A 24,978-nucleotide genomic window follows, 5' to 3' on the forward strand; every position below is an offset into this window, starting at 1 on the left:
CGGGTCTCCATGTTGGAACGCCATGTTTGCTTTTCCCCACACGTACCAGGGGCCGTCCTCGCCACAAACACGCAGCCGTTACTCACCTGCTCTTAGAGCAGACGCCGTCACTGTCACTCACATTTTCTTCACACATCTGACTAAATAAACTCGTGTTTTACTTACAAAGAAATGCTTTCAACTGTAGCTCGAGTCACACCGAGGAAGTCTTATTTGAGCCCTTCTTCTAACTTCCTGGATGTTTGTACATTCATGGAAACAAGCTGTGCTTGCAGCCCACATGAATGTTTTACACTTTTTAATGTGAAGAAGAAGCCGTGGAGCCTTTTTTATCTGAGAACTTCCTCTGATCGTCATCCAAACTCAAGAGTGCGACCGGCACCAATCTGAGATTACGTATTATATATGATGTGACCATAGATTAGATAGTTTATTATATATTTATTTAGCTGGTGTTGTCGTTCTCTCCTTCCTGATTCTTTTGAGGCTCGTTCGTTCGAACTAGAATAAACAAAGAGGCTTTTTCTCAGAAGCGACTGATGTCTCTGATGTTATTATAATCGTTAATTTCTGGCTTTTTACTTTTACTAAATGTGTTGAAAACAGTTGCAGCAGTTTCATCTGATGCATGTTTTTGGTACTTTGGTCTCAGCTGCAAACTTTAGCATTCACCAGTCAGCAGCATCATTTTAAAAGGTGGAAACAAAGAAGGAACCATGCTGTCACGGCGTGGAGCTTCTTAGGACCATTACAGTACTGGGAGATGTAGAAAAACAAAACTGAATTGTATCGAGGTCAAAGGCCACCTGTGCGAGCTGTTGTACCAGTATGGCGTTTAAAAGCTCGCAGTGGTGAATACGTCCGTGTGATCTGAGGACACATCGATCTGTGCTGTCATCCAGTGAGTTGTAGAGTGTGTTCCTCAGAGCTCAGGGAAGTTTGCCGGTGTTTCCTGTTGTCTGTTAGTTGAACTTCCCTGTGTGTCATTGCTTAGATTGAGTTCAGCTGTGTCTTGTTACTGTGACGGTTCCACTCTCCCTGGTTGCCTTCTGTGTGTGTTTAAACCTTCACGTTGCTTCTTTTCTGTGTCGCTCTTATTTGCTCTCTTCTCTTGTGTTCTTGGACGTTTCTACGCTCCGGCTCTGCGTCGGCTGTTTGTGGTTTCCTTGAGTCCAGTGCAGCGTCTGCGTTTTATGGCTTTAGTGTCTTTTTGAAAGCTGTTGTGATGCAAAAGCTTTTTTCCTACTGAGCTGCCTTCTTGTCATGACAAACAAAGAAGCAGGAAACTGTCTCATGTTTCCAGTTCTGACTAATAAAGCCTGTATAGGATGGTTGTGATGCCATGTTTCCGAGGTCACATTTTTCAGTGCTTTAATGCTGATATGCAGCATTTACCTCATGGAGCATTATTTATGAGTGCACTGCATGTACGCTTGAATCTGTTCATTATGTCGTAGATATGACAGAGTGTCGGCTTGACGGTGTAGTCGAACACGTCAGCACCGCGAGTGTTTCACAGAATCCGCTTCTGCTTTCGCTGTAAGGGCTGTGAAAGCCTGATGTGCTGTAGTCACAGTTTGTGTTCAGTCTGAATGCCAGCCAGGTGAAGCGTCTGTAATGTCTCCAGCCCTGGCTCACTTTACTGTGTGTGTGCGTCTTCAGCCACCGCTGCTCGTCTCACATGTGTGCAGTGATACGCAGGTCTTACCTGTGGGACACGAGCAGCTTCGTCAAACCCAAACAGCCCAGCGTCTCTGCTGTGGTCTCAGCTGCAGCTTTTTGAGCTCGCTGTGGTGAAGCTGTTTGTCTCTTCCTCTTCACAGAGCATCTACCCAACAGTACTGCTTTGTCCTGCTCTGTGCGTGGGGCGTCATGAAAAGCTTTGTGTTCTGGGATACGTACGGTTACGTTTAACAGCTCGGATCAGGTCAACAGCTCAACCTCAGTGCAGTCTGCTTCGCTTTGACTGGAAGAAATTCTCAATCCACAACAAAGTCATCAAACGCAGCAATTTAAAGAGCAAACTTATTTTAGTAAGGTGTACACTTTATGTGTCCTTTCCGATAAAATGGGTGAATAATGGCAAATGACGTGTTTTGTTGTTTGTGTAAAGGCTGCATGTGCAGTCTGTCTGCAAACCAAGTGAGAAGTTATTTAGAACAGAAGTCTGAGTGGACACTGTAAGGTCTGCTTGTACCGGGCAGGAAAAACATCATCTTTCATATCTGCGGTGAGGAGACGACGCAAAGATCCTGATGCAACTACTGCTTTATTAAGCTGGCAGGAATAGTTTTGTTGTGGAGGGTGAAAAGCAGCCTCAGCATTCATTTGGAGGCTAGTTTGCTCACCAGCTTTGTGCTTTCAAACCTTCGGACCGTGCCGTATGCAGTACCCCTGTGCCACAGGAACAATAGCTCGTGGCATACAGAATAAACTTCTGAATGCCCGGAGATGAAAACCACATTAGCGTGTTCAGATTCGTATCTCCGAGCGGTGGCTAATTCCACTCTCTGACTGTAATTTGAATAATCTGATGCGCTGCCGTTTCTGCTTCCTCGGCAGCTTTAGCTCCAGGTTGGGCTGGAGGCGTGAGAGGGTACATTTCGGTTCACTCTGTGTAAGTGGCTCTTTCATCGTCACTGCTCACTGTGGCCTGCACACAAACTGAGGATGCAGACCGTTACTGCAGCCTACTGTCCTTCCCCCTCTCTGAATTACAAAGCAGAAAACATGAAACACAACCATGATGATCACTCCAACGGTGAGTAACACTTTTACAAGCAACTCTTAAGTGTCAGTTTATTGTAAAGAGGAGTCAGCCCTGTGTGGTGTTCACACTCTGAGTGAAAGACGCTAATATCATCCTACACACGCTGCGTATCATCTTCCATGTTGCTGCTGGTGAGGAACTGACGCTTCCTCTGACTCGCGATCCGTGTTGGCGTCTCATCTTTACTCACATTTGGTCTTTCTCCATCCCCGGTGTGACACAAACATGCAGTCACTCACGCATACACCCTGACATTTAGAGCCAACAGCAGGAGCGGAAAGAATTATAAAAATGTTCAGTTCGAACGTTCATAAACTCTGATTTTATCGGTCATGGGACAGGGAAAAAAGGTGCTCTCTCTTTGTAAATGTGCCCAATACAAAAGTACATCAGGAACAAATGGTCGTCACCACTGAGCTGCAGCCATGTTTGTTTAGTTCAGCCCAGAATGTGATGCCCACATATGTGTGGGAAAAAGCTGGGAGGATAATGACAGAGACATAAACAGTTACCCGTCTCAGTTACAGAAAGACATTCAGCCTTGCTAAGTTTTTATTTTGTGTGTGTTGGCTGACTTTGCGTGTCGATTCAGAGTCGGTGTGAACAACGTTGTCTCTTTCCCCCGTCGTCAGGGCGTCAGCCCCCTGGTACCTGTCCAGCACCCGTCAACATGAACAGCAGGTGATGAAAGTGTTTCTCCATGTCTGCTCTGTGTGTAACTACATAGACAATTATGCCAACATGTATTTGTTGGAATAGCTTTCATCTGTGCCTTGTTTTAATGTTTTAAAACAAAAGTTTCAAATCACTTTTTCATGCTTGGATGAAACATCGGCCTGCATTTCTGTGATATTCTCACAAAAGTAGTACAAAAGTGATTCTGTGTAGTGATGGGATTTCCAACTCTTTTTAGAGAGCCGGCTCTTCAGGTTGTTTTGTTGCTTTAATTAATTAATTATCAACAACAATATAAAATTATGCACAAAAGGAATTAGTAATGTAAAAAAACTTGGTTTTCTTTATGTATGTTTATATATAAATACTTATGGGGACCCCTAGAGACGAAACACGTACAAACTCCAAAACACATTTCTAGCGTTAACTGAACTTCCGAAACAGAGCTATATATATATTTTTTTTAAAAAACACCCAGCACACCCCTGCGGGCGGTTTATCCTTCAAGCTCGGGTCCTCTACCAGAGGCCTGGGAGCTTGAGGGTCCTGCAGTATCTTAGCTGTTCCCAGGACTGCGCTCTTCTGGACAGAGATCTCCGATGTTGTTCCCGGGATCTGCTGGAGCCACTCGCCTAGCTTGGGAGTCACCGCACCTAGTGCTCCGATTACCACGGGGACCACCGTTACCTTCACCCTCCACATCCTCTCCAGCTCTTCTCTGAGCCCTTGGTATTTCTCCAGCTTCTCGTGTTTCTTCTTCCTGATATTGCTGTCATTCGGAACCGCTACATCGATCACTACGGCCGTCTTCTTCTGTTTGTCTACCACCACTATGTCCGGTTGGTTAGCCACCACCATTTTGTCCGTCTGTATCTGGAAGTCCCACAGGATATATATATATATATATATATATATATATATATATATATATATATATGTCCCCATAAATTTTTTTAAAAAATATATATATAGCTCTGTTTCGGAAGTTCAGTTAACGCTAGAAATGTGTTTTGGAGTTTGTACGTGTTTCGTCTCTAGGGGTCCCCATAAATATTTATATATAAACATACATAAAGAAAACCAAGTTTTTTTACATTACTAATTCCTTTTGTGCATAATTTTATATTGTTGTTGATAATTAATATATATATATATATATATTGTGTAGCCACCAGGTAACAAAAGCTCAACACGGCCTCTAGCATCCTGGAGCACTTCTGTTGTGTTTTGGAGTGTGTACGTGCTTTGTCTCTAGGGGCCACTGTAAATATACTTTTATTTATTCACTCCACATAAAATGTAATAAATAAATTATAAAATACAAAAAAACAACTATTTACCTTTCAACTTTTAACTATTTAAATTTTCAGCTTTTTCCTTTTAAACAAATTTAAAGTGAAACAACACAAAACACTACAAACTACAACACAATTAAATATAAATTAAAATATGGAAAAAAGGGGAAAAAAGAACGCCCAGATCTTTAATTAAGGGAAAGGTTGTCATTTAGAAATATTAATATCACACTCAGCTGACTGTGTTTTATCTTCCCATTGCACTGATAGGTGGACAGTTCTCAGGTGCCTGTGCATGTTGTTTGTGGAGCCGGCTCTATATGACATCCTTTTTTGCAGACTCTACACTCTGCCTTTGTTTTGTCATAAGATTGAAATGGCTCCAGACTTTGCTTCTTTTCTTGGTGTCACTCATTTTCTTTACTGTACCTTTCCAATGTGACGGTGTTGTCTCTTGTTGCACCCGGCTCTCTTTCTTTCCCTCTCCCTCCTGCTCTTGTTGTGTGCTACTGCTGTTGCGAGTGTAACTACCGCCTCGCCCCCTCAGCCCAGATTTGTTTCTTATTGGTTGTCTCTGGAAAACAGCGTTTAATATGATCGTGCAGCACTGGGACCATTTTTGTCTGGCAGAAAATAAACATTTTTAAACCAGTTACTGTGCCATTTGCATAAAAAAGCTTCATCATTATTATAAAATACAAAAATAGAGTTTGCTGTTTGGACCACTGATTAAAACCTGAAGAATACCAAAGACTTCCTTTTTCACTGTTTGTAGAAACCTCGATGTTAGGTATGCTCAACAACTTTTCCATACTCTTTTCTTTTCGAGCCCTCGTGTGCGTCCACATAGGTGTGGCTGATTTCTGTTTTGTTGTTTAGCCAGAAAGTTCCTCAGGATGCGAACAAGATCATCTTGTTCCTTAACTCAAAGATAAACAAAGAGCAAAAAAAGCCCTTTGTGGCAGTCTCTGAGTGCTGTGGTGAACTTTCTTTAAGGTGTACGTTTCATTTTTCTTCCTCTCTTCTTTCACAGACTCAAAGCTCTGGTGTCGACTGGAGGTCGGAGTGTCCAAGCAGCATGTGACTGGTAGGTTCAACTAAACGTGTATACAGCACATTTCCATCATGTGTACAGGACACATCACCAGGCAGTGAAATGTATCGTATACCGCCCTCTGCTGGACAAGTGTGTTAAAACTGTGTTAAATAATTGCAGGTCAACTGCAGCTGAGTGTAAATCAAACACTTTGTGGAAAAAAGGACGATGCAGACACAGATCTGTGTTTTTGTCACAGCAGCTCACTCTGACAGCAACACTGGTTTCATCAGTGTCTGAACAACAACCCACTACCTGCAGTTTGTTGTTACCAATAACTTTAAACTGGAAAGCGTTCGGTACTTAAATAAACCAGTTCACACTGTTACATGGGACACGTACAGCTATACTACAGTATGCAGTCAGAAATAACTCAGTCCAAGTTGACCTCAAACATGAGTGTAACTTCATCTGTTCAAGTAGCTGGTTGGCTCAACAATATTAAAAAATATTTTATAGATTTTTGTTCAGTCAGGTTTGAATTTCATGTGACTGGTTTTAAATGTTTGTTGTATTAATGACAGACTGCATTTTGTATTCTAGCATATATATCTCAACTGAACTGAACTACTCATGAGTGAAGTACAAGAGCTGTAATATTCTTACTCTTTAGATTTGAAGCACTGGCACAAATGCGTCGTTCTGCCAGTCTGAAGCTAGTCCTCGTTTCTTTACATTTTGCTTCCAAGGAGTCGTTTGTCATTTTTCAAATTTGGTCTCCGGCTTTCTGACAGTCTTTCCAAGTTTGCCTTTGATTCTCTGATTTTCTCGCAGTATCTGAAGAGTATCAGGCAGCCGTGTCATTAACCATGAACCTGAGAGCTGCATCTGGCCCTTCAGCTGATCGCCTGCTGACTCATCAGTGGAAAGTGGCTGTCACAGGCTGTATCCCAATTCAGGGTCTGCAGCCTTAAAGTACGCAGCCTTAACGGTCCACAAGGGCCGCGTACTCAAAGACCGCTAAGGCCGGAAGTGCGAGGCTTGTGAAATGGGACGGTCTAGCCTTCGTTGCGCTGCCCAGGTTGCCTAGCAACCATGATACTAACAGCTGGAAACGTGTCATACAGCTGTGTTTGACAGAGATGAAGGAGAAAATCTTTTGTTCATTTCTTTGTTTCTACATGAGCTTTGATCATTCTCTGATTAAGCTCAGCTATTGAACGGCGTATATTTTAAAGTAAAGGCTTTAAAACCAAGTTAGTACAAACGTCACTAATGTCACATGACTTTGCCGACATGTTGCCAACAGTAATGTTTAATGTTCTTCGTTATTAAACATTTGCACATAAATAAGTGACATAATATTCAGTACTTACTTAAAGTTTAATCTTCGGGCGCCCCTCATCCGCCGTTTTTTTTCGGCAAAATTATCCACACCCACCGCCGCGCTATGCATTCTGGGATATGTTGGGCCACGAAGTCTACACCGCCACGTCCTTAAAATTCAGGGAAATGAAGGACGCATTTGAGGGCCGCATTTCGAGCAGCCTTTGAATCGGGACAGCCCTCGTCACGTTGCTGTGATGTAATCGGCCTTAAAATGCGGCCTTTAAGGCTGCAGACCCTGGATTGGGATACAGCCACATAGTCTTTCTGAAGGCAAACAGACTAAACTGGGCTGATCACCAGTGGCAACAGCTCTGATGGAGTGATTAGTCCAAATGTGCTTCAACATTATTGACAATGAGCAGAACAAAAAGGCTGCCAGCATCCGAAAAAGGGCTTCTTATTCCTAAAGACAACTTAAAGAAAATACAGAGCAGGTCATCTGCTGATCGCAGGGTTGCTGGTTCGACGCCTGGCTCCCACCAGCCTGCTCTCTGAGTTTAAATGTGTGTGCATGTTAGAAAGCACTAAAAGCATAGAAGGAAGTGTTCGTGTGGACGTGGCATGTTGCATAACGCACTGTGAATGTGTGCGTGAATGGGTGGATGACTGGATATGTAAAGCGCTTTGGGGTCCTTAGGGACTAGTAAAGCGCTATATAAATACAGGCCATTTACCATTTACTATGTAAGAATCAGTCCTTTTACCATTTATTGACCTTCAAGCCTGTTAAACTGTACTCAGTTTTTATCTTATATACTGGATTTGCATTTATGTCTGCACATGTTTAAATTCTCACTTAAAGGATAGTGCCTTCCTAGTTTAAAATGCACAGTACTGTAGTGAAAGCTATGCTCCTGTATGTCTTTCTATTGTGTTTGACTTTGTGTTTTGTAGGTTTGGAGGGACGGTGTGCTCAGCTTGTTCGTATATTGTGAAACTGATTCACGTGGGATAAAAGTTGAGCAATGAATAAACAGTCATGATTAAAACAGTTGGGTGTGCGTCAAACTGATGGTCTGATAAGATTTTAATAAGTCACAATCAGCTCTGACAGGATGTGATGTGTCACAGGCATTTATCATTTACTGCTGCACAGAGCTCATCTTCTCTTAATCCCTCTGAAGAAAACGGCAACGCTTTCTTTACAGATCATGAAAGTTTGCATAGAAGTGCAGATGACCAGAATCGTGCCCACTCAGCCATTGTTCACAGTGGGCATCGTGCGTCCTGCCACACACAGGAAGCATTTTCATTTCCACTTGAGAACGTGTCTGAAGTGGACGAGCGTCCGCTGCGTGGGACATATGAGAAAAGACATCCTGGTTGATGGCAGGAGATAATCTGAGAAACAAGAAGCCGAGGACGGCGCACTGTAGAATACAAAGCCCAGAGATGCACGAGCCACGTTCGCTGGATCGAAGATCCCTGTTGTGTGAGCCGATAAACAGATGAGCATAATCAGGAACAGCAAACACAATAGTGGCGACTAACCCTCTTCTACCCGACTGTCAGAAAAACACGGCTGATTTTCAAATTTAAAGATGGATAGAGAAAAATCTATCTTTAGAGGTAGAGGGGGCGGGGTCAGGAACACAGCACCATCAGTATTTGTGCAGTGCACGTTAACACCTAAATGATTCGTGTGCAAAGACGGCCTCGACTCACTCGATTCTGCTTTTTCTCATTTTCATTTGATTGTCATTTCACCTCAACCGATCGCAGCAGATGGCCCCGCCCCTCCCTGAGCCTGGAGGTTTCTTCCTGTTAAAAGGGAGTTTTTCCTTCCCACTGTCGCCAAAGTGCTTGCTCACAGGGGGTCATATGATTGTTGTGGTTTTCTCTGGAGGGTCTTTTCCTTACAATATAAAGCACCTTGAGGGGGCTGTTGTTGTGATTTGGCGCTGTATGGAAATGAAACTGAGTATTGTCAGGGTGGTCAGTGCTCACGTTCTAACAGTCAGTGTTATCCTTGTGGGCCTAAAAACAAACACTGTTCTGGGCCTTTTAAGCTCTAGATGTGGAGGATAGTGTTCATATGAGGGTATTTGGCTGTTCCAATAATCTGAAGAAAAGTAGTTTTCTTGAAAGCCAAAGAGTACATTCAGTCGAATACCACTGTCCATGCTCCTGGCGAGAGCAGCGTGATGAGCCAATAAGCAGACGAGGGGGAGCATTTTATGTCCCAGAGTCTCTAAACAGGAAATGTTCCACTTCGAAGTGAGCTGCAGGGCTCCGGCACTAATCTGGCTGCACAGCTGAAATAATCCACTGTCAGATATGTGCACTTACCCGTTTCTTCTTTCAAGGTTTCATGTGAAAGTAAATGTACGACATGTCACAGCAGCACGATGTGAGACGTTTCCATGTCACACACAGGCTGTTTTCACACGTGGACGACCCGTTCTTGGACGACCCGCTGCCGAGAGAGTACGTCCTCTACCTGCGACCCAGCGGGCCCCTTCAGAACCAGCTTTCCCATTTCTGGCAGCAGAGCCGGATCACCTGTGGCAAGAACAAAGCCCACAACATTTTCCCCCATATTACTCTCTGCCAGTTCTTCATGGTGAGTTATACTGGATTTAACTTTCATGGTTTAAATTCAACAATTGTAGTCGTCGATATCTGGATAGATTATTTTCTTCTTTGTCCTTGTGCATAAAGTTATTTATCTGAATAGTTTAAGGTAAGCTTTGGCTTATCACTGAAACAGCATCAACAGTGTTAATAGGAAAATACATGTGATGGTGCCATCAGAGCTCGTAGTGTCTGCTAACGACCAGCTGTCATGGGCTACCTTCACAGTGCAGGCGAAAGCACATCAAATCCGACTTTTTTGACCCTATGCGACCCGTATCCAATCATGTTGTGACAGTGTGAACGGCACAAATCAGTCTTTTACGTCACTGACACAAGACAGGCGCCAATCATCCGCACCGGAGAAATTGATAGACTGCTGCAACAACACCTACTAGCTCTGTAGCTATGGGCTCAAAATGTGGTCATAAATATTTTGTACTTGTAAAAAAGATTTGTATGTGTAAACAGAATTTGTGTGTAAAAAAAGATTTGTGTGTGGACTTAGCCAAAAAAAAAACCCTGCAAGTTACAAGTACGAATTTTGACCCTATTTTTCTTCCTTTCATCTGATTGGCCAATGTAACAATCCAATCAGAGAACAGATGGGTTTGGCTGTCGGAGGGGCGCTTTTTTGAACTGCAGGTCCTTGAAGGGTAATCTCTATATAAATATCCGATAGCAGCTAGGTCCCCTAACTTTCAGCAGCTGTTGAAAGGATAAAGTTGTGCTATATCAGTGGTTAGAAATAACATCATTACTTTAGGATTAGTTTAACACAAAGTCAGGGCTGACCCAGGACCATTGCTGTGAGTCACAGTGCGCAGCATAAAGGTCCTTTCACATCGGACGCAGGATGTGCTGCTAATGCTAACTGCTAACTAAAAGCAAAGGATCCAGAATTTGTTGCTGGCTGCTGGGCTCTGTGGGTTTTTGCATCAGTACCTGTACTAGATGCACCTGCTCCTTGTCGTTTTCATGTCTGACTTTATGTGAACTACAAGAGTTTGTGGGTTTTTTTGCTAGTTCTTCAAATGTTCAATAAAAACATGTATGCTAATTCATAACGAAGAAAGCTTTGTAATGAAGACTGTCATTTCCAAAACACTGCCCGCCCCCCCCTGCATCCGCAGCGCTGTTGAAAAGGCTGTGGAAGTCCCTGTATTAAACACGTAGACCTGTGACACAAAAATCACCAAACTCGGACGACCACAGACTGTTTTCCTTCGTGGTGATGAAGGAAAACGCTGGGTTGGCATGTAAAAGGGCATTTATTCCCTTCAAAGACCTGCAGTTCAAAAAAAGCGACCCTCCGACAGCCAAACCCATCTGTTCTCTGATTGGATTGTTACATTTGTGATTGAAATGACATTGACCAATCAGATGAAAGGAAGAAAAATAGGGTCAAAATTCGTACTTGTAACTTGCAGGGTTTTTTTGGCTAAGTCCACACACAAATCTTTTTTACACATACAAATCTTTTTTACAAGTACAAAATATTTATGACCACATTTTGAGCCGATATGTAGCCGCCATTTTTACTTCCGTAAACAGAGCGCGTTGTGTGTGACGTCTTCTTTTGCGCATGCAGGCCGCTTTGAGGGCTGTAAACCGTTCACACCAGAGCGCGTTTGCTGTCACATTTTATTTGTAGTGTGAACAACCAGACAAAAAAATCGATTTGATCAAAACATCAGAATTGAGCATAAAGACCTGCAGTGTGAACGTAGCCTTAGAGATGAGTAAGAACTGAATCGTAAAAAAATTGAAGAACTAATTGAAGGATAAGCTTTATTTGTCAGTTGCAGTTGCCTGTATGGTCGACTGGGTCTGTCGACAATACAATATACAAACTTCCATTGGGGAGACAGGTCAGGCGAGGCAGCAAAAAAAGGGATAGACAGTGAGATATGTAACATATAGGGGCAAAGTCAGGAGAAAAAAAGGGTTCTGCCCATGATGACTTCCAACCAGTGAGTCGTCATGAGGAGAAAACACAAAAACTCCATAGCACGTAAAGAAGCACAGATATGATGTACACAGTCGTCACGGACGCTGCGAGTCCTCGCGCCTCCAGCTGAGCCGCTGTCTCCATGGGGGAAGTAAGCATGGGAGGAGGCGTTGGATCCGGGGAAGGGAGTGTGGTGAGTGCATATCAGTATCAGTGTGCATGTGTGCGTGTCGGGGTGTGTGTCCTGAGTTCAGCCTGAGAAAGTGTCCTTTAGCCTGTTGGGCTAAGATCAACAGTCTGCAGCCTACGCAGGTGGCCTTGAGTCAGTTCGTTCTCGTTCTCGTATCTCCCGGAAGAATGTTGTTGTTCTCCTCGGCATCAACCTTCAAGCAGCTGGCGCCGTCGGGGTGGGGGTATAGCCGCATTATAGATGTAGGTAACTGGTTTTAGGTCGAACTGCACCCATTTTACACTCGTTCTAATGTCCATCACTGGTCTCCAGGTGTATCTCTCTTTGAAGAGCCGTGAGTCCTCCAAGATCTTTCCCATATTTCGTTCAGTAAGGACAGTCTGAGCACTCACCGCTCTTCCCACAGTTTCCATCAGAGCGGCGAGCCTTGTGGGGTTTTGAACAGCAGTCACTTCTTTCTTCACTTTCCGGTAAGCCAGGGCCAAGCCAGCTCCAAACAGCAAGAGCCCTGTTATCATGGGTCCGAATAAGTAGATGTCTTCAATGTCCTCGATAGACAGTCTCGCCAGGCACACGACCCCCCACTTCTGCCACCCGTCCATCGTGTGTCCAGCAGGGAACGTCCTTCTGGGACACTCTGGCTCTCCCGAACCCAGGCTTCTCGTCGAGAATAGAGTGTCAATAGCATTAAGGGACCAGTTGATCAAATCCATAGTTCTTCTTTAGTTTTAGAGAACAAGAGTGAGAAAGAGACTCTCTCAGGGTTAGAGTCAGACAAGACAAGGACATAGAAGCAGCAGCAGGGAAGATAAGGGAAGGAGAGGGTGAAAGATGCGTCCGCCTCCTCCAAGAGCCAGAAGAGAGATCTTTGTACAAAATCTTTAAGATTGAAGACATTTCTGGTAAATACGAATATCTGAAATAGGGAGGAGGGACAATAAGACAAGTGAACTGAGTCAAGGCAAATACAATGGTGGGAAAACATCAAAGGAGGAAGTTAAAAAAGGAAAGTAATAAACCACATGAAGCCACAAAAGAAGCTTTCAAAACAAGAGGAAATAGCGTAACATCCACACACGTGAGAGTTTTGTGAACTTTACAAAAAAGCGAACTACACAAATGTGTAGCACTCTAAAACTGTATGTTGTCGTTCTGCATGTTTACATCTTCTTCACAGCAGATATTTCTTAATGAGCAGCATCATTGTTATATTCCAGAGACTCCACAGATGTGCATCAGTATGGCACCCAGCCCTCACTCTGACCATCTCTTCTTGCTTACACAGTGTGCAGACCACAAAGTAGAAGCTCTGTGCGAAGCCCTCCAGGCCAGCGTACAGCAGTGGCGGGGTCGGTTTCCCAGCCCGCTGCCTTTGGAGCTCTACACATCTTCTAACTTCATCGGTCTTTTCGTGGAGGAGCAGGTGGCCGATATCCTCAAGCTGTTTGCAGCTGACTTTGCTGCAGAGGCTGTCAGGAAGGCAGGTAAGAAGTACGAGCGTGAGGGATATCTGCACCCACAATGCTTTCTGATATTAAAGACGTGTGTCTTCCTGTCAGTCTGTTCCATCTTTCACAGTGTGTCACCGTCTGTCAGCATCACTTCACTGTTGTCACAGAGTAATGCATGCTGACTGCCTTTGTGCTTGTTGTGAACGGCGTTCTTAACAGCTTATTGAAGGCCTCGCTCATTCTGTCACTCCGAGTACAGCGGGCGCGCCCACATCTTATCAGAGCGGATGCTCTGTTATATTTTGGTTGTTTAGCATTAAAGAAAAAAACAGACACAGGTTTCTTCAGATTGAAAGCAAAGCGCGCCTTTGTTCTGAAAGCAGTCCCTGTGTGACATGTCTCCTGTCCCTCTGTCTCTGTCAGAAGTCCACGTGGAGCCTCACAAGAAGCAGCTCCATGTAACTCTAGCCTACAACTTCCCCAGTGATCACCTCCCCTCACTAGAGAAACTCGCTAAGGGCATTGAAGTGAAGCTGGGATGTGATTGGCTGGCTGTTCTGTTCTCCCGGGACATTCGTTTTGCTAACCACGAGGTAGCTGATATTCAGACTAAACCCCGCATGCTCCAGAACTGCACACACTGAGGACAGCTATTGAGTAGTGATGTCTGTATGTTCTGCTTGTCTGTGATTGGCCGATGCAGACCCTGAGGGTGATGTACCCCTACGTGCCACAGAACGACGATGAGCTGGAGCTGGTTCCCGGGGATTTCGTCTTTATGTCTCCTGTGGATCAGAACAGTACCAGCGAGGGCTGGGTGTACGGGACCTCGCTCGCCACCGGGCTGTCCGGCCTGCTGCCTGAGAACTATGTGAGCCTGGCGGATGAATCTGACACCTGGGTGTTTCATGCGTAAGTGTAGCACACGAGGAACGTTGCTGCTGAATATTTATGAGCGTGCACCTTCACTGATGACTGTAGGCTTTGCACAGTGCGTCTGCAGCTAGCCCAAACCAAAGAATCTGTGCGTAACAAAACCACGGCGGACCCGTCCACATGTTCGTGCTTTTCAGCGTCTTACACACTTTATTGGCCGCACGCGGTTGCTGTTCACAAACTCGGCTGCAGCTTTACAGCTCACAGCTTGACATCCACATCGACTACAACAGCACTGACTCAGACAGAGCACAGATTTTAAGCATGATTGCAGATGCCGCCCAGGTGCATCCATCTCACCTGCAGCGGCATCACAGACCACGCCCCGCCTCGCTGTGTTTCCATATGGCAACGTTAACCTTACTTCTCAGGATCCAAAGAAACAATCAGTATATTTAAAGGTTCACATCACACACGTCTCTCAGCTCAGTTCAATTCCATTTTATTCGCGTAGCACCAGATTTACAGTGACAGTGTTTTTCCACCAACCACAGCTCCCACTCGTTCTTCAGCTGTGAGGCCAGTGACAAGGGCAGTAAAGACAGAGGCCTGTTCGATGGACTGTTGGACAGCCGCCGTCCCGATAGCACAAGTCCCGGGGACACGCCGTCCCTTAGTCTCATCTGTCATCCAATGCAGGTACTCAACCTGTGAACTGCGCACTAAATGTTGCTGTCATCTGTCCAAATGTTCAAGCGCCCTGTTACTCGGATGTTCAGCAGGTCCTGCGGATCAGCGGGGGTCACTCTCGGCAACCCAAGCGGACTCTTTTCGTGTGCCGCCACGGTGAGAGGATGGATGTGGTCTTTGGCAAACACTGGCTCTCCCTCTGCTCAGATAGTAAAGGTGAGCACGTCCACACACCTTCATTACTGTCTTTGTGCGTCTCACGGTGAGGTTTGGACATGCAGCGGTACTTTTCTCCCCGCCTCTGCAGGTAGATACGTACGTTCCAACCTGAACATGCCTCCCAGTCTGCCTCTGTGGGGAGGACAGAGAGACTATGACATGGATGCTCCCATTACTGTGTTTGGATCCACCCAGGCCCGGCTTGTGGGTACGTGACTGGTGCAGATGTGAATGGTGTAAAACACCTGCTGCTGATGAGCAGGTTGACATTTTTGTTTTTGCACGTGTGCTTTGCTTTCTTCTCCAGGTGAAGCCCTGTTAGAGAGCAACACAGCCATAGACTTTGTGTACTGCTCTCCCGCTCTGCGATGTGTTCAGACTGCACAGAACATCCTGAAAGGTAAAAACGGGTCCGGCCTGTGCACCAGCGGTCGCGCCGACACATCGAGATAGTGCGTTTCTTTTTTATCTACGACATTTGGTTTGTGCAAACAGGTTTACAGCAGGACAGCAAGCTGAAGGTGCGAGTGGAGCCGGGGCTTTTCGAATGGACCAAGTGGGTGTCTGGGAGCTCGATGCCTGCGTGGATACCTCCCACCGACCTGGCTGTTGCACACTTCAGCGTTGACACAACTTACAGGTGATGACTGCCGAGCAGCGGCTTTTGCTTGTGTGGGGACTTTGGATGCTAACTGTGCTGTGTTAGAGTTGCATACTTCACACCTCTAATACGGAGAGAAACTAAGACGTATCTATACAACTGTAAATATAAATCCACACAGAAAGCAATGGTATGAATGCTGGTCATGTGATGATGGGAAGGTTGGTGGTTCGATCCCTGCCAGTCTGCATCCCTCTAATCTACAAATATACTAACGCCAAGTTGTGTTGTATGAGGCGAGAGAGAAGCTCTGTATCAGAATCAGTCCATTTACCATGAACTGTATTTCACTCACAGTAGAGCGCAGAAAATATATCAGATGTTAAAAAAGAGAAAGGACCATTTGAAGAATAATATTAGCTCATATTTTATTTAATGGCAGCAACTCTTCTAACAACAGTCCATAAATGTTTGGACGTGAGGAGAGCAGCTGCTGGACCTGTGGCCGAGGTTGTCCCGCTGTGGTCTCACAGAGGATCGTAGCTGCTCGACTCTCCTCGGTCGTGTCGTCTTCTTTGTTTCATGATGTGGGTGGCTGTAGCTCAGGAGGTAGAGCAGGTTACCTACTGATCGGAAGGTTGGAGGTTCGATCCCAGGCTCCTCCAGTCTGCATGCCAAGTATCCTTGGGCAAGATACTAACCATAAGTTGCTTTCCGATGCATCCATCGGAGTATGAATGTGTATCAGTACAGAGGTAGTGCTTGTGAGAATGGGTGTGACTGGGTGAATGTGGCGTGTTGTATAGAGCGCTTTGAGTACTCCGGTAGAGTAGAAAAGCGCTGTATAAGAATCAGTCCATTTACCATGTTCTCAATGTTTCCGCTGGTGGTCTGCAGGCCAGTTCAACACTTGTACTGTGAAGCCGCACTGTCGTAACTCTGTGTGGTTTCACAGAAATATGGACCGTTCTTCCCTGGAAAGGACACGGTCGGGATGGCAGCACATGTTGCTGTGTCGTTCCACCATCTCCTTCATCCCATCAGAGGTGGAGACTTTTGAACTACGTGATAACAAGCCAGCCGCTGCTCTTTAGTCCACAGGACATTACAAATGTTTGATCTGTCTGATCACAGAGCAGTTTTCCATCTTCCGTCGGTCCATGTTGAATGAGCTTGGGTCCAGAGATGATGTGTGCACAGCTTTAACCTGCCCGCGTGGCACAGCGGGATGTGTTCTGGAAGTGTTCTTGAACCCGTGCACAGAGTCGTGACTGTTTGCATTCGTGATATTCAGCCTTGTGCACAGCCGCTGCTCCAGATTCTCTGAATCTTTCTGTAGATGATATACAGCGGCTTGCAAAAGTATTGGGCCCCTTGAACTTTCCCACATTTTGTCACATTACAGCCACAAACATGAACCTGCAACATGCACCTGTGTGTAATCTAATGTCAGTACAGATACAGCTGCTCTGTGACGGCCTCAGAGGTTGTCTGAGAGAACATTGGGAGCAACAACACCATGAAGTCCAAAGAACACAGCAGACAGGTCAGGGATAAAGTTACTGAGACATTTAAAGCAGGCTTAGGCTACACAAAGATTTCCCAAGCCTTGAACATCCACGGAGCACTGTTCAAGCCATCATCCAGAAATGGAAGGAGTATGGCACAACTGTAAACCTACAAGGCCGTCTTTTGGGATAAAATGAGCTAATATTTTCCATAAAATAGAAAATGTCTTAGTGTAAGCATTTGACTTCTGTTGTGATTAAAATACTGTACAGGATTAAGAGGTTTGCTAATCGTTGCATTCTGCTTTTACGGATTTTACACTGAGTCCCAACTTTTGGGGGGTTGAAGCAGGAGCAGCAGGGTTTGTAACACGCCAGCAGGAACCCTGTGTATGTCCGCCTGGCCTGCAGAGATCTCCTCTGTAGTTCTGATGGACTGAAGGGTCCAGAGCGAGTCTTACGCCATCTCCCAAACTGCAGTCCACGCCCACTCAAAGGCACAAAGAAGACACTTACCACTGCCTAACATGTTTCACTAATTATTTATCTCAATGCAGACCTCTGATCCCAGTCAGCAAGCTCACTGTGTCCGAGTCCTACGAGAACTACATGAGTCGGAGCTATCAAGTAACCAAAGACATCCTGTCAGACTGCAAAAACAGTGGTAAGAGACACACAGCAGAGCTGCTGCAGATGTGGAACGTTTAAAGATCAGCATGTTCATGTCTTTGTGCATCCCGCCTGGGTTTCCACTCTCCGTAGGAAACAACGTGCTGATTGTAGCCCACGCTTCTTCCTTAGAGGCCTGCACGCGCCAGCTGCAGGGCCGCAGCCCACAGAGCGCCAAGGACTTCATCCAAGTCGTCCGAAAGGTCCGCTCACACACCTCTTTTCATGTGGTGCATCTGTTTTATTGTCTTTGTTACATTCCACCTTTCTGCCCATCCGTCACTGCTTCCGTCTGGCTTCCCAGCCTCCTTCCCAGCCCAGATTTATCTACCTTTAAAATCAGGATCAGATCAACCGCAGCTCTTATTACGCTGCCTTGACGACGTTAAACAGTGGTTATTATTAAATTTTTTACAGCTAAACGAAAACAAAACTGAGGTTGTCATTTTTGGCAATTTCAATTATATCGACAGCACGTTGGGTACCCTCTCCTCGTATTGTAAAACACATGTAAAAAACCTCGGAGTTTACATTGATGGTTCTTTTAAATTGAATAAGCAGGTGAGTGCAGTAGTTCAGTCCTGTTTTTTTCAGCTAAGACAGCTAGCCAGGATAAAGCCATACCTTCCGGCTGACGTCTTCGAGCGTATCATCCACCTTTTTCTTACTTGCAGATTGGACTACTGCAATTCATTGTATTATGGCCTAGATCATGCCACCATCCATCGCCTTCAGATGGTTCAAAATGCTGCTGCTCGCCTGCTAACCGGTACCAAACGGAGAGAGCATATAACCCCAATTTTAGCCTCTTTACACTGGCTTCCTGTCCCCTACAGGATCCAATTTAAACTCTTACTTTTTGTTTTTAAGTCACTCAACGCCCGAGCCCCCCCTACTTGTCAGAGCTCCTCTCTGCCTATGCTCCAGGAAAACCCACGAGCTCTAGTTCAAAACTATTGTTGTCCATTCCACGGACTAACCTCAAATCTCGTGGTGATAGATCCTTCTCTGTGGCAGGTCCCAGACTTTGGAATAGTCTCCCCTTTAATATTAGATCTGCTCAAACTCTTGAGCAATTTAAATCTTTACTAAAGACACACTTTTACGCTCTGGCTTTTAACACATTATGACCCAAGCATTTTGGATTTATCTGAATTAGTTAGTATTGTTTCAATTCTTCTATTTTATTGTTTCTATGTTATTATTGTATTACACTGTAGTTTTTAATTTTATTGTTATTGTTAAGCACTTTGTGCAGCATCGGCTGTTGGAAATGTGCTATATAAATAAATCTGACCTTGACCTCTCCTCCAGCCCATTTGTGCAAAAACAGGAGTGCGTTCACTGTATAGAGGGAAACACAGTCAAAGCTGTATTTCTTTGACGGGTTTTGGAGGATCAGACAATAACAAACTGTGAACGGGACATTTCTGAAATCATGTGATGAACCAACACGAGCCCTACTGTCTAACATGGTTTCAGTTTAAATAAGGAACATGTGCATTTACTCTAAATTATTAGAGCTCATGTGCACAGTTTCTACCATCATGTCTTTGGGTTCCTACCAGACTAAACTTCCTCTTTAGATAACGTTTGTTCTCTGGGTGGCTCATTGGGGGGAAATGAGTTGATGTGTCTCACGTCACTGAGGCTTTAGTGTTTATCCAGGGTGTTAATGTGAAACAGTCAAACCAAACATGGCTGCGGAAGATTGGAAATGCCCAAATGACAACAGATAACGCAAAGTCAAAAAGTGAAGTGCGTGTGTTTCCCTCTGGTTTTACTTTGGTTTCTCTTTTCAATTAAACGGAACAAAAGAGCAGTTTTATGTGTTTTTAGCAACGCTGCCGTAGCTTTGTGCCATCACAGTACAGGATCTGTCCACGCTGCAGTTCATGTTCCTGATGTTGTTCACTGAGGGTCATTAACTGCTTCTCATACTCTCACTGACTGTGCTGCGCTCTGCTGGATGACACTGTGAAGTATAAAACAGCTGATGATGTCAAAAAATAGGAAATAAATAAATCAGTTTGCACTAAAGTGGAAACTTAAAAGGATCAAAAAATATTCTTTATAAATAATTAATGAAACAGTAATGTGTGTTTTTGTTAAATACAAAGAAATGATACAAAGATTATTATCCTTGTATTTCCCACATTCACGTCACGTGCTCTGTTAGTGTGAGTACACATAAAACAAAGTCTTGTAACATAATATCTATGAAGTCGTGGCTTCCTTCCTGTTGGAGGTTAAATGAGGAGCGCTACATTTGGGAACACGGGAAAATCCAGGAAACAATAATGAAAATGTTACAAAGTTTTTGTGTCGGACCGCCGTCATCTTTAATCTACTCTCCGAGTCACGTTTCCTTTGCTCTGCTTGCTCCTCAGATCCCTTACCTGGGCTTTTGCTCCTGCGAGGAGCAGGGGGACACGGGGGTGTGGCAGTTAGCGGACCCTCCCATCCTCCCCCTCACACATGGGCCAAACCACAGCTTTGACTGGAGGGAGACGCTCCTGCAAGAATGACGGCCCAAGCAGACCCTCTTAACCTGATGATGTACACACTCGGCCTGCAGTGGCACCGCCGCCCCACCCCCACCCTTCCTCCAAATACTGGAACTTTCCGCCCGTCAGCAGAGAGCGCCTCGGCTCTCTGCCCCAGGTGACAACGTTTGGCAGCGTGTGTTCGCTCAACATTAAGCACGCTCAAATATCACCCACCCAGTCTCAGGAAACGCATCAGGATCATAAGACGGCGGTTCTCTATTAAAAATGACGTTTGATTGATTTTAGTGAGAACTTAGAATTTGATCTACTGAGTTGTGACGTTAGCACGCAGTAGCATTCTGGCTATAGGTGTAAATGTTTTTGCTCAACGCGTGAAATTACAATCAGTTTTAAACACGCCGATGTTTTTGTAGTATTACATTTGGACAGGACAAAAGATTAGTTACAGTAGACTGACCACCTCCATTTACAGTAAGTCCAAAGATTTCCCCTTGAATGGGGCAAAGAAAGGCATCAGATACTGTTTTACTCTAACTTTACAATAAACGACATCATTAAAAACATGGCTTTATGTAAACACATGTGAACACTTTTTGTTCTGCAGTGGAGTTTCTCAAAGTTTCATGAGACTGTGGGTTTGTAACCACGGAGCTCCCGATCAGAACAACAGCGTAGTGTTATTGGAGCTTTCATGGAGTTGGCGTCCCGTGTCCTGCCGCTGCCACGTCACCAGCTGAGGTAGAACGTTTACGCCACACCTCGTAGTCTTCGTCACACCCTCCCGATGCCCCCGTACAATGCATCCCCCCACTGTCGTCTCCATATGTAGCACACTGAGGACAGCGGTGTCTCTGCAGCAACATCACGACCTGCAATACCGACAATCACAAAGTAGCTTCTTAATTCTGGTCCAGCAGCAGTTTGTTGTTCAGACGTTCTCAGCGATCAGAAACGTCTTCCACTTTTATTTGTATTTATTTATAAGCCTTTATTGTTACAAGCAAAAATAATAAAAACAGCATGCAAGAACTTATGCTCTGTATCTCAGGTGTTGACTACATTTAAGACACACACAGTGTGTGTGTGGTCTGAAAACTGTTCCACTGATTGACTGTGATGTTGCCCCTGTCTAAGATTAAACTGATGTACCAACTGCCATCAGCAGCTGTAGCAGAAACGACGTATTCACACATCTGCTCTTTCATCCCGCTGCGTTTGGGGAATCCTGGCTCATGCTGCCAATGCAAAATGAGTTCCCACTGCAATGTAATGCTGGCGTCTTCGTGCATACTAGCAAAGTAGTCTGCGTTGTTCCAAGTGCAGAGCAGCTTCCATTGCTAACACGAGAGCTAAGGCTGCGTTCACATACAGCATCATGGTGTTCATCACCAACGCCACAGGAATAGCTCGACAGTTTGAAAAAAGGCTTCTCAGCGCTGATCATTTTAAAGGGTCTCTGTGTAGAAACGTGTGTGCGGAGAGTTCAGCCAAGACTCAACCAACGTTTAGGAGAACTGCTCCTTTAAAGAAGCAGTTTGGCACAGCTGGCAAGTGTAGCCGTTCCCTGCACTCCAGCTGCACGGCTGCCATGTCTGCTACAGACAACAGAGCTCCACTCACATCACAGGTAAAAGCAGCTGAAACCAGTACGGTGGATAAAGAGAATTCAAGACTAATAACAGCATTTGGTGATTTAATAACCTGTTATATGCTTGACTTGTTCTAAACTGTTTCTGTTTTGTAAACTGTATCACTTTCAGATTTTTAAACCGGGATAATCCCTGATTGACTAGCATTTGTCAAACTATAAATTATGAAGAGCTAACAATGAATTTTGCTCTCAGAGTAAAGAAAGAAGCTGCAGGAACACATCTGCGTTGTAAAAACCGTATGACCAGTCTGCAATGAAACCTCTCAGTGAGAAGCATCAGTCAGGAGGAACATAGCAGCGGCGACACGACGCGATGCTCGAGTCAGTCCATGCAGTGAAAACTTCACATCAGACCCGCTAAGCACTTGTAGCATTGCTGAGTTCAGTCACTGCACAGTGGTCACAGATGCAAATGTGTGAGGGAAGAGTCACTGCTCCCACACGAATGTGAAAGTTTCTTCCTGTTTAATAAACGTCAGACATTCAGGAGCAACATAAAGTCTTAATCTGTGTGAAAAGTGACGAGGAAGAAGCCATGGTGTTCCTTTACTCTTTATTTATTGTCTGATTATATCACCAGATGTGTACAGCAATTAATTTAAAGAAATGTTGGCCTGTAATTTAAACTCTGTGTGTGTGCGTGTCTGTGTGTGCGTGTGTGCGTGCGTGTGTGTGTCTGTGCGTGTGTGTCTGTGCGTGCGTGCGTCTGTGCGTGCGTGTCTGTGCGTGCGTGTGTGCGTCTGTGTGTATGTCTGTGCGTGCGTCTGTGTGTGTGCGTGCGTGTGTGTGTGTGTGCGTGCGTGTGTATGTCTGTGCGTGTGCGTGTGTATGTCTGTGCGTGCGTGTGTGCGTGCGTGCGTGTGTATGTCTGTGCGTGTGCGTGTGTATGTCTGTGCGTGCGTGTGTGCGTGCGTGCGTGTGTATGTCTGTGCGTGCGTGCGTGTGTGTGTGTGTGTCTGTGCGTGCGTGCGTGTGTGTGTGTGTCTGTGCGTGCGTGCGTGTGTGTGTGTGTATGTCTGTGCGTGTGTGTGTGTGTATGTCTGTGCGTGTGTGTGTGTGTATGTCTGTGTGTGTGTGTGTGTATGTCTGTGCGTGTGCGTGTGTGTATGTCTGTGCGTGTGCGTGTGTGTGTGTCTGTGCGTGTGCGTGTGTGTGTGTCTGTGCGTGTGCGTGTGTATGTCTGTGCGTGTGTGTGTATGTCTGTGCGTGTGTGTGTATGTCTGTGTGTGTGTGTGTGTATGTCTGTGCGTGTGTGTGTATGTCTGTGCGTGCGTGTGTATGTCTGTGTGTGTGTGTGTATGTCTGTGTGTGTGTGTGTGTATGTCTGTGCGTGCGTGCGTGTGTGTGTGTATGTCTGTGCGTGCGTGCGTGTATGTCTGTGCGTGCGTGCGTGTGTGTGTGTATGTCTGTGCGTGCGTGCGTGTGTGTGTGTATGTCTGTGCGTGCGTGTGTGTATGTCTGTGCGTGCGTGCGTGTGTGTGTGTGTATGTCTGTGCGTGCGTGCGTGTGTGTGTGTATGTCTGTGCGTGTGTGTGTATGTCTGTGTGTGTGTGTGTGTATGTCTGTGCGTGCGTGCGTGTGTGTGTGTATGTCTGTGCGTGTGTGTGTATGTCTGTGCGTGCGTGTGTATGTCTGTGCGTGCGTGTGTATGTCTGTGCGTGCGTGTATGTCTGTGCGTGCGTGTATGTCTGTGCGTGCGTGTGTATGTCTGTGCGTGCGTGTGTATGTCTGTGCGTGCGTGTGTATGTCTGTGCGTGCGTGTGTATGTCTGTGCGTGCGTGTGTGCGTATGTCTGTGCGTGTGCGTGTGTATGTCTGTGCGTGTGCGTGTGTGCGTATGTCTGTGCGTGTGCGTGTGTATGTCTGTGCGTGCGTGTATGTCTGTGCGTGCGTGTGTGCGTATGTCTGTGCGTGTGCGTATGTCTGTGCGTGTGCGTGTGTATGTCTGTGCGTGTGCGTGTGTGCGTATGTCTGTGCGTGTGCGTGTGTATGTCTGTGCGTGCGTGTGTATGTCTGTGCGTGCGTGTGTGTGTGTGCGTGCGTGCGTGTGTGTGCGTGCGTGTATGTCTGTGCGTGTGCGTGTGTATGTCTGTGCGTGCGTGTGTATGTCTGTGCGTGCGTCTGTGTGTGTGCGTGCGTGCGTGTGTGTGCGTGCGTGCGTCTGTGTGTGTGCGTGCGTGCGTGTGTGTGCGTGCGTGTATGTCTGTGCGTGCGTGCGTGCGTGTATGTCTGTGCGTGCGTGTGTGTGTGTGTGTGTATGTCTGTGCGTGCGTGTGTGTATGTCTGTGCGTGCGTGTGTGTGTCTGTGCGTGCGTGTGTGTGTCTGTGCGTGCGTGTGTGTGTCTGTGCGTGCGTGCGTGTATGTCTGTGCGTGCGTGCGTATGTCTGTGCGTGCGTGTGTATGTCTGTGCGTGCGTCTGTGTGTGTGCGTGCGTGCGTGTGTGTGCGTGCGTGCGTCTGTGTGTGTGCGTGCGTGCGTGTGTATGTCTGTGCGTGCGTCTGTGTGTGTGCGTGCGTGCGTGTGTGTGCGTGCGTGTATGTCTGTGCGTGTGCGTGTGTATGTCTGTGCGTGCGTGTGTATGTCTGTGCGTGCGTCTGTGTGTGTGCGTGCGTGCGTGTGTGTGCGTGCGTGCGTCTGTGTGTGTGCGTGCGTGCGTGTGTGTGCGTGCGTGTATGTCTGTGCGTGCGTGCGTGCGTGTATGTCTGTGCGTGCGTGTGTGTGTGTGTGTGTATGTCTGTGCGTGCGTGTGTGTATGTCTGTGCGTGCGTGTGTGTGTCTGTGCGTGCGTGTGTGTGTCTGTGCGTGCGTGTGTGTCTGTGCGTGCGTGCGTGTATGTCTGTGCGTGCGTGCGTATGTCTGTGCGTGCGTGCGTGTCTGTGCGTGCGTGCGTGCGTATGTCTGTGCGTGCGTGTGTGTATGTCTG

At 45.9% G+C, this 24,978-nt stretch overlaps 1 protein-coding gene across 2 annotated transcripts in view; it reads left to right on the forward strand.

Moving 5' to 3' along the window:
- The window catches only part of ubash3bb (ubiquitin associated and SH3 domain containing Bb), a 46,501-nt gene extending 23,802 nt beyond the window's left edge, over positions 1-22,699 (forward strand). Inside the window, exons 2-14 of one of the 2 annotated variants that reach the window (XM_026193580.1) lie at positions 5,774-5,827; positions 9,542-9,728; positions 13,166-13,364; positions 13,755-13,924; positions 14,035-14,243; positions 14,762-14,906; positions 14,987-15,113; positions 15,205-15,324; positions 15,424-15,516; positions 15,612-15,756; positions 17,783-17,889; positions 17,988-18,097; positions 20,285-22,699. In XM_026193580.1, coding sequence (XP_026049365.1) covers positions 5,774-5,827; positions 9,542-9,728; positions 13,166-13,364; positions 13,755-13,924; positions 14,035-14,243; positions 14,762-14,906; positions 14,987-15,113; positions 15,205-15,324; positions 15,424-15,516; positions 15,612-15,756; positions 17,783-17,889; positions 17,988-18,097; positions 20,285-20,422 — 1,804 coding nt within the window. In that variant the 3' untranslated portion in view covers positions 20,423-22,699. The remainder of the gene's footprint in view (positions 1-5,773; positions 5,828-9,541; positions 9,729-13,165; positions 13,365-13,754; positions 13,925-14,034; positions 14,244-14,761; positions 14,907-14,986; positions 15,114-15,204; positions 15,325-15,423; positions 15,517-15,611; positions 15,757-17,782; positions 17,890-17,987; positions 18,098-20,284) is intronic. The other variant, XM_026193581.1, reaches the window with a different exon arrangement.
- Positions 22,700-24,978: the final 2,279 nt, after the last annotated feature.

The sequence above is a fragment of the Astatotilapia calliptera genome, chromosome 14, assembly GCF_900246225.1.
Source record: "Astatotilapia calliptera chromosome 14, fAstCal1.2, whole genome shotgun sequence".
Classification (NCBI taxonomy): Eukaryota; Metazoa; Chordata; class Actinopteri; order Cichliformes; family Cichlidae; genus Astatotilapia; species Astatotilapia calliptera.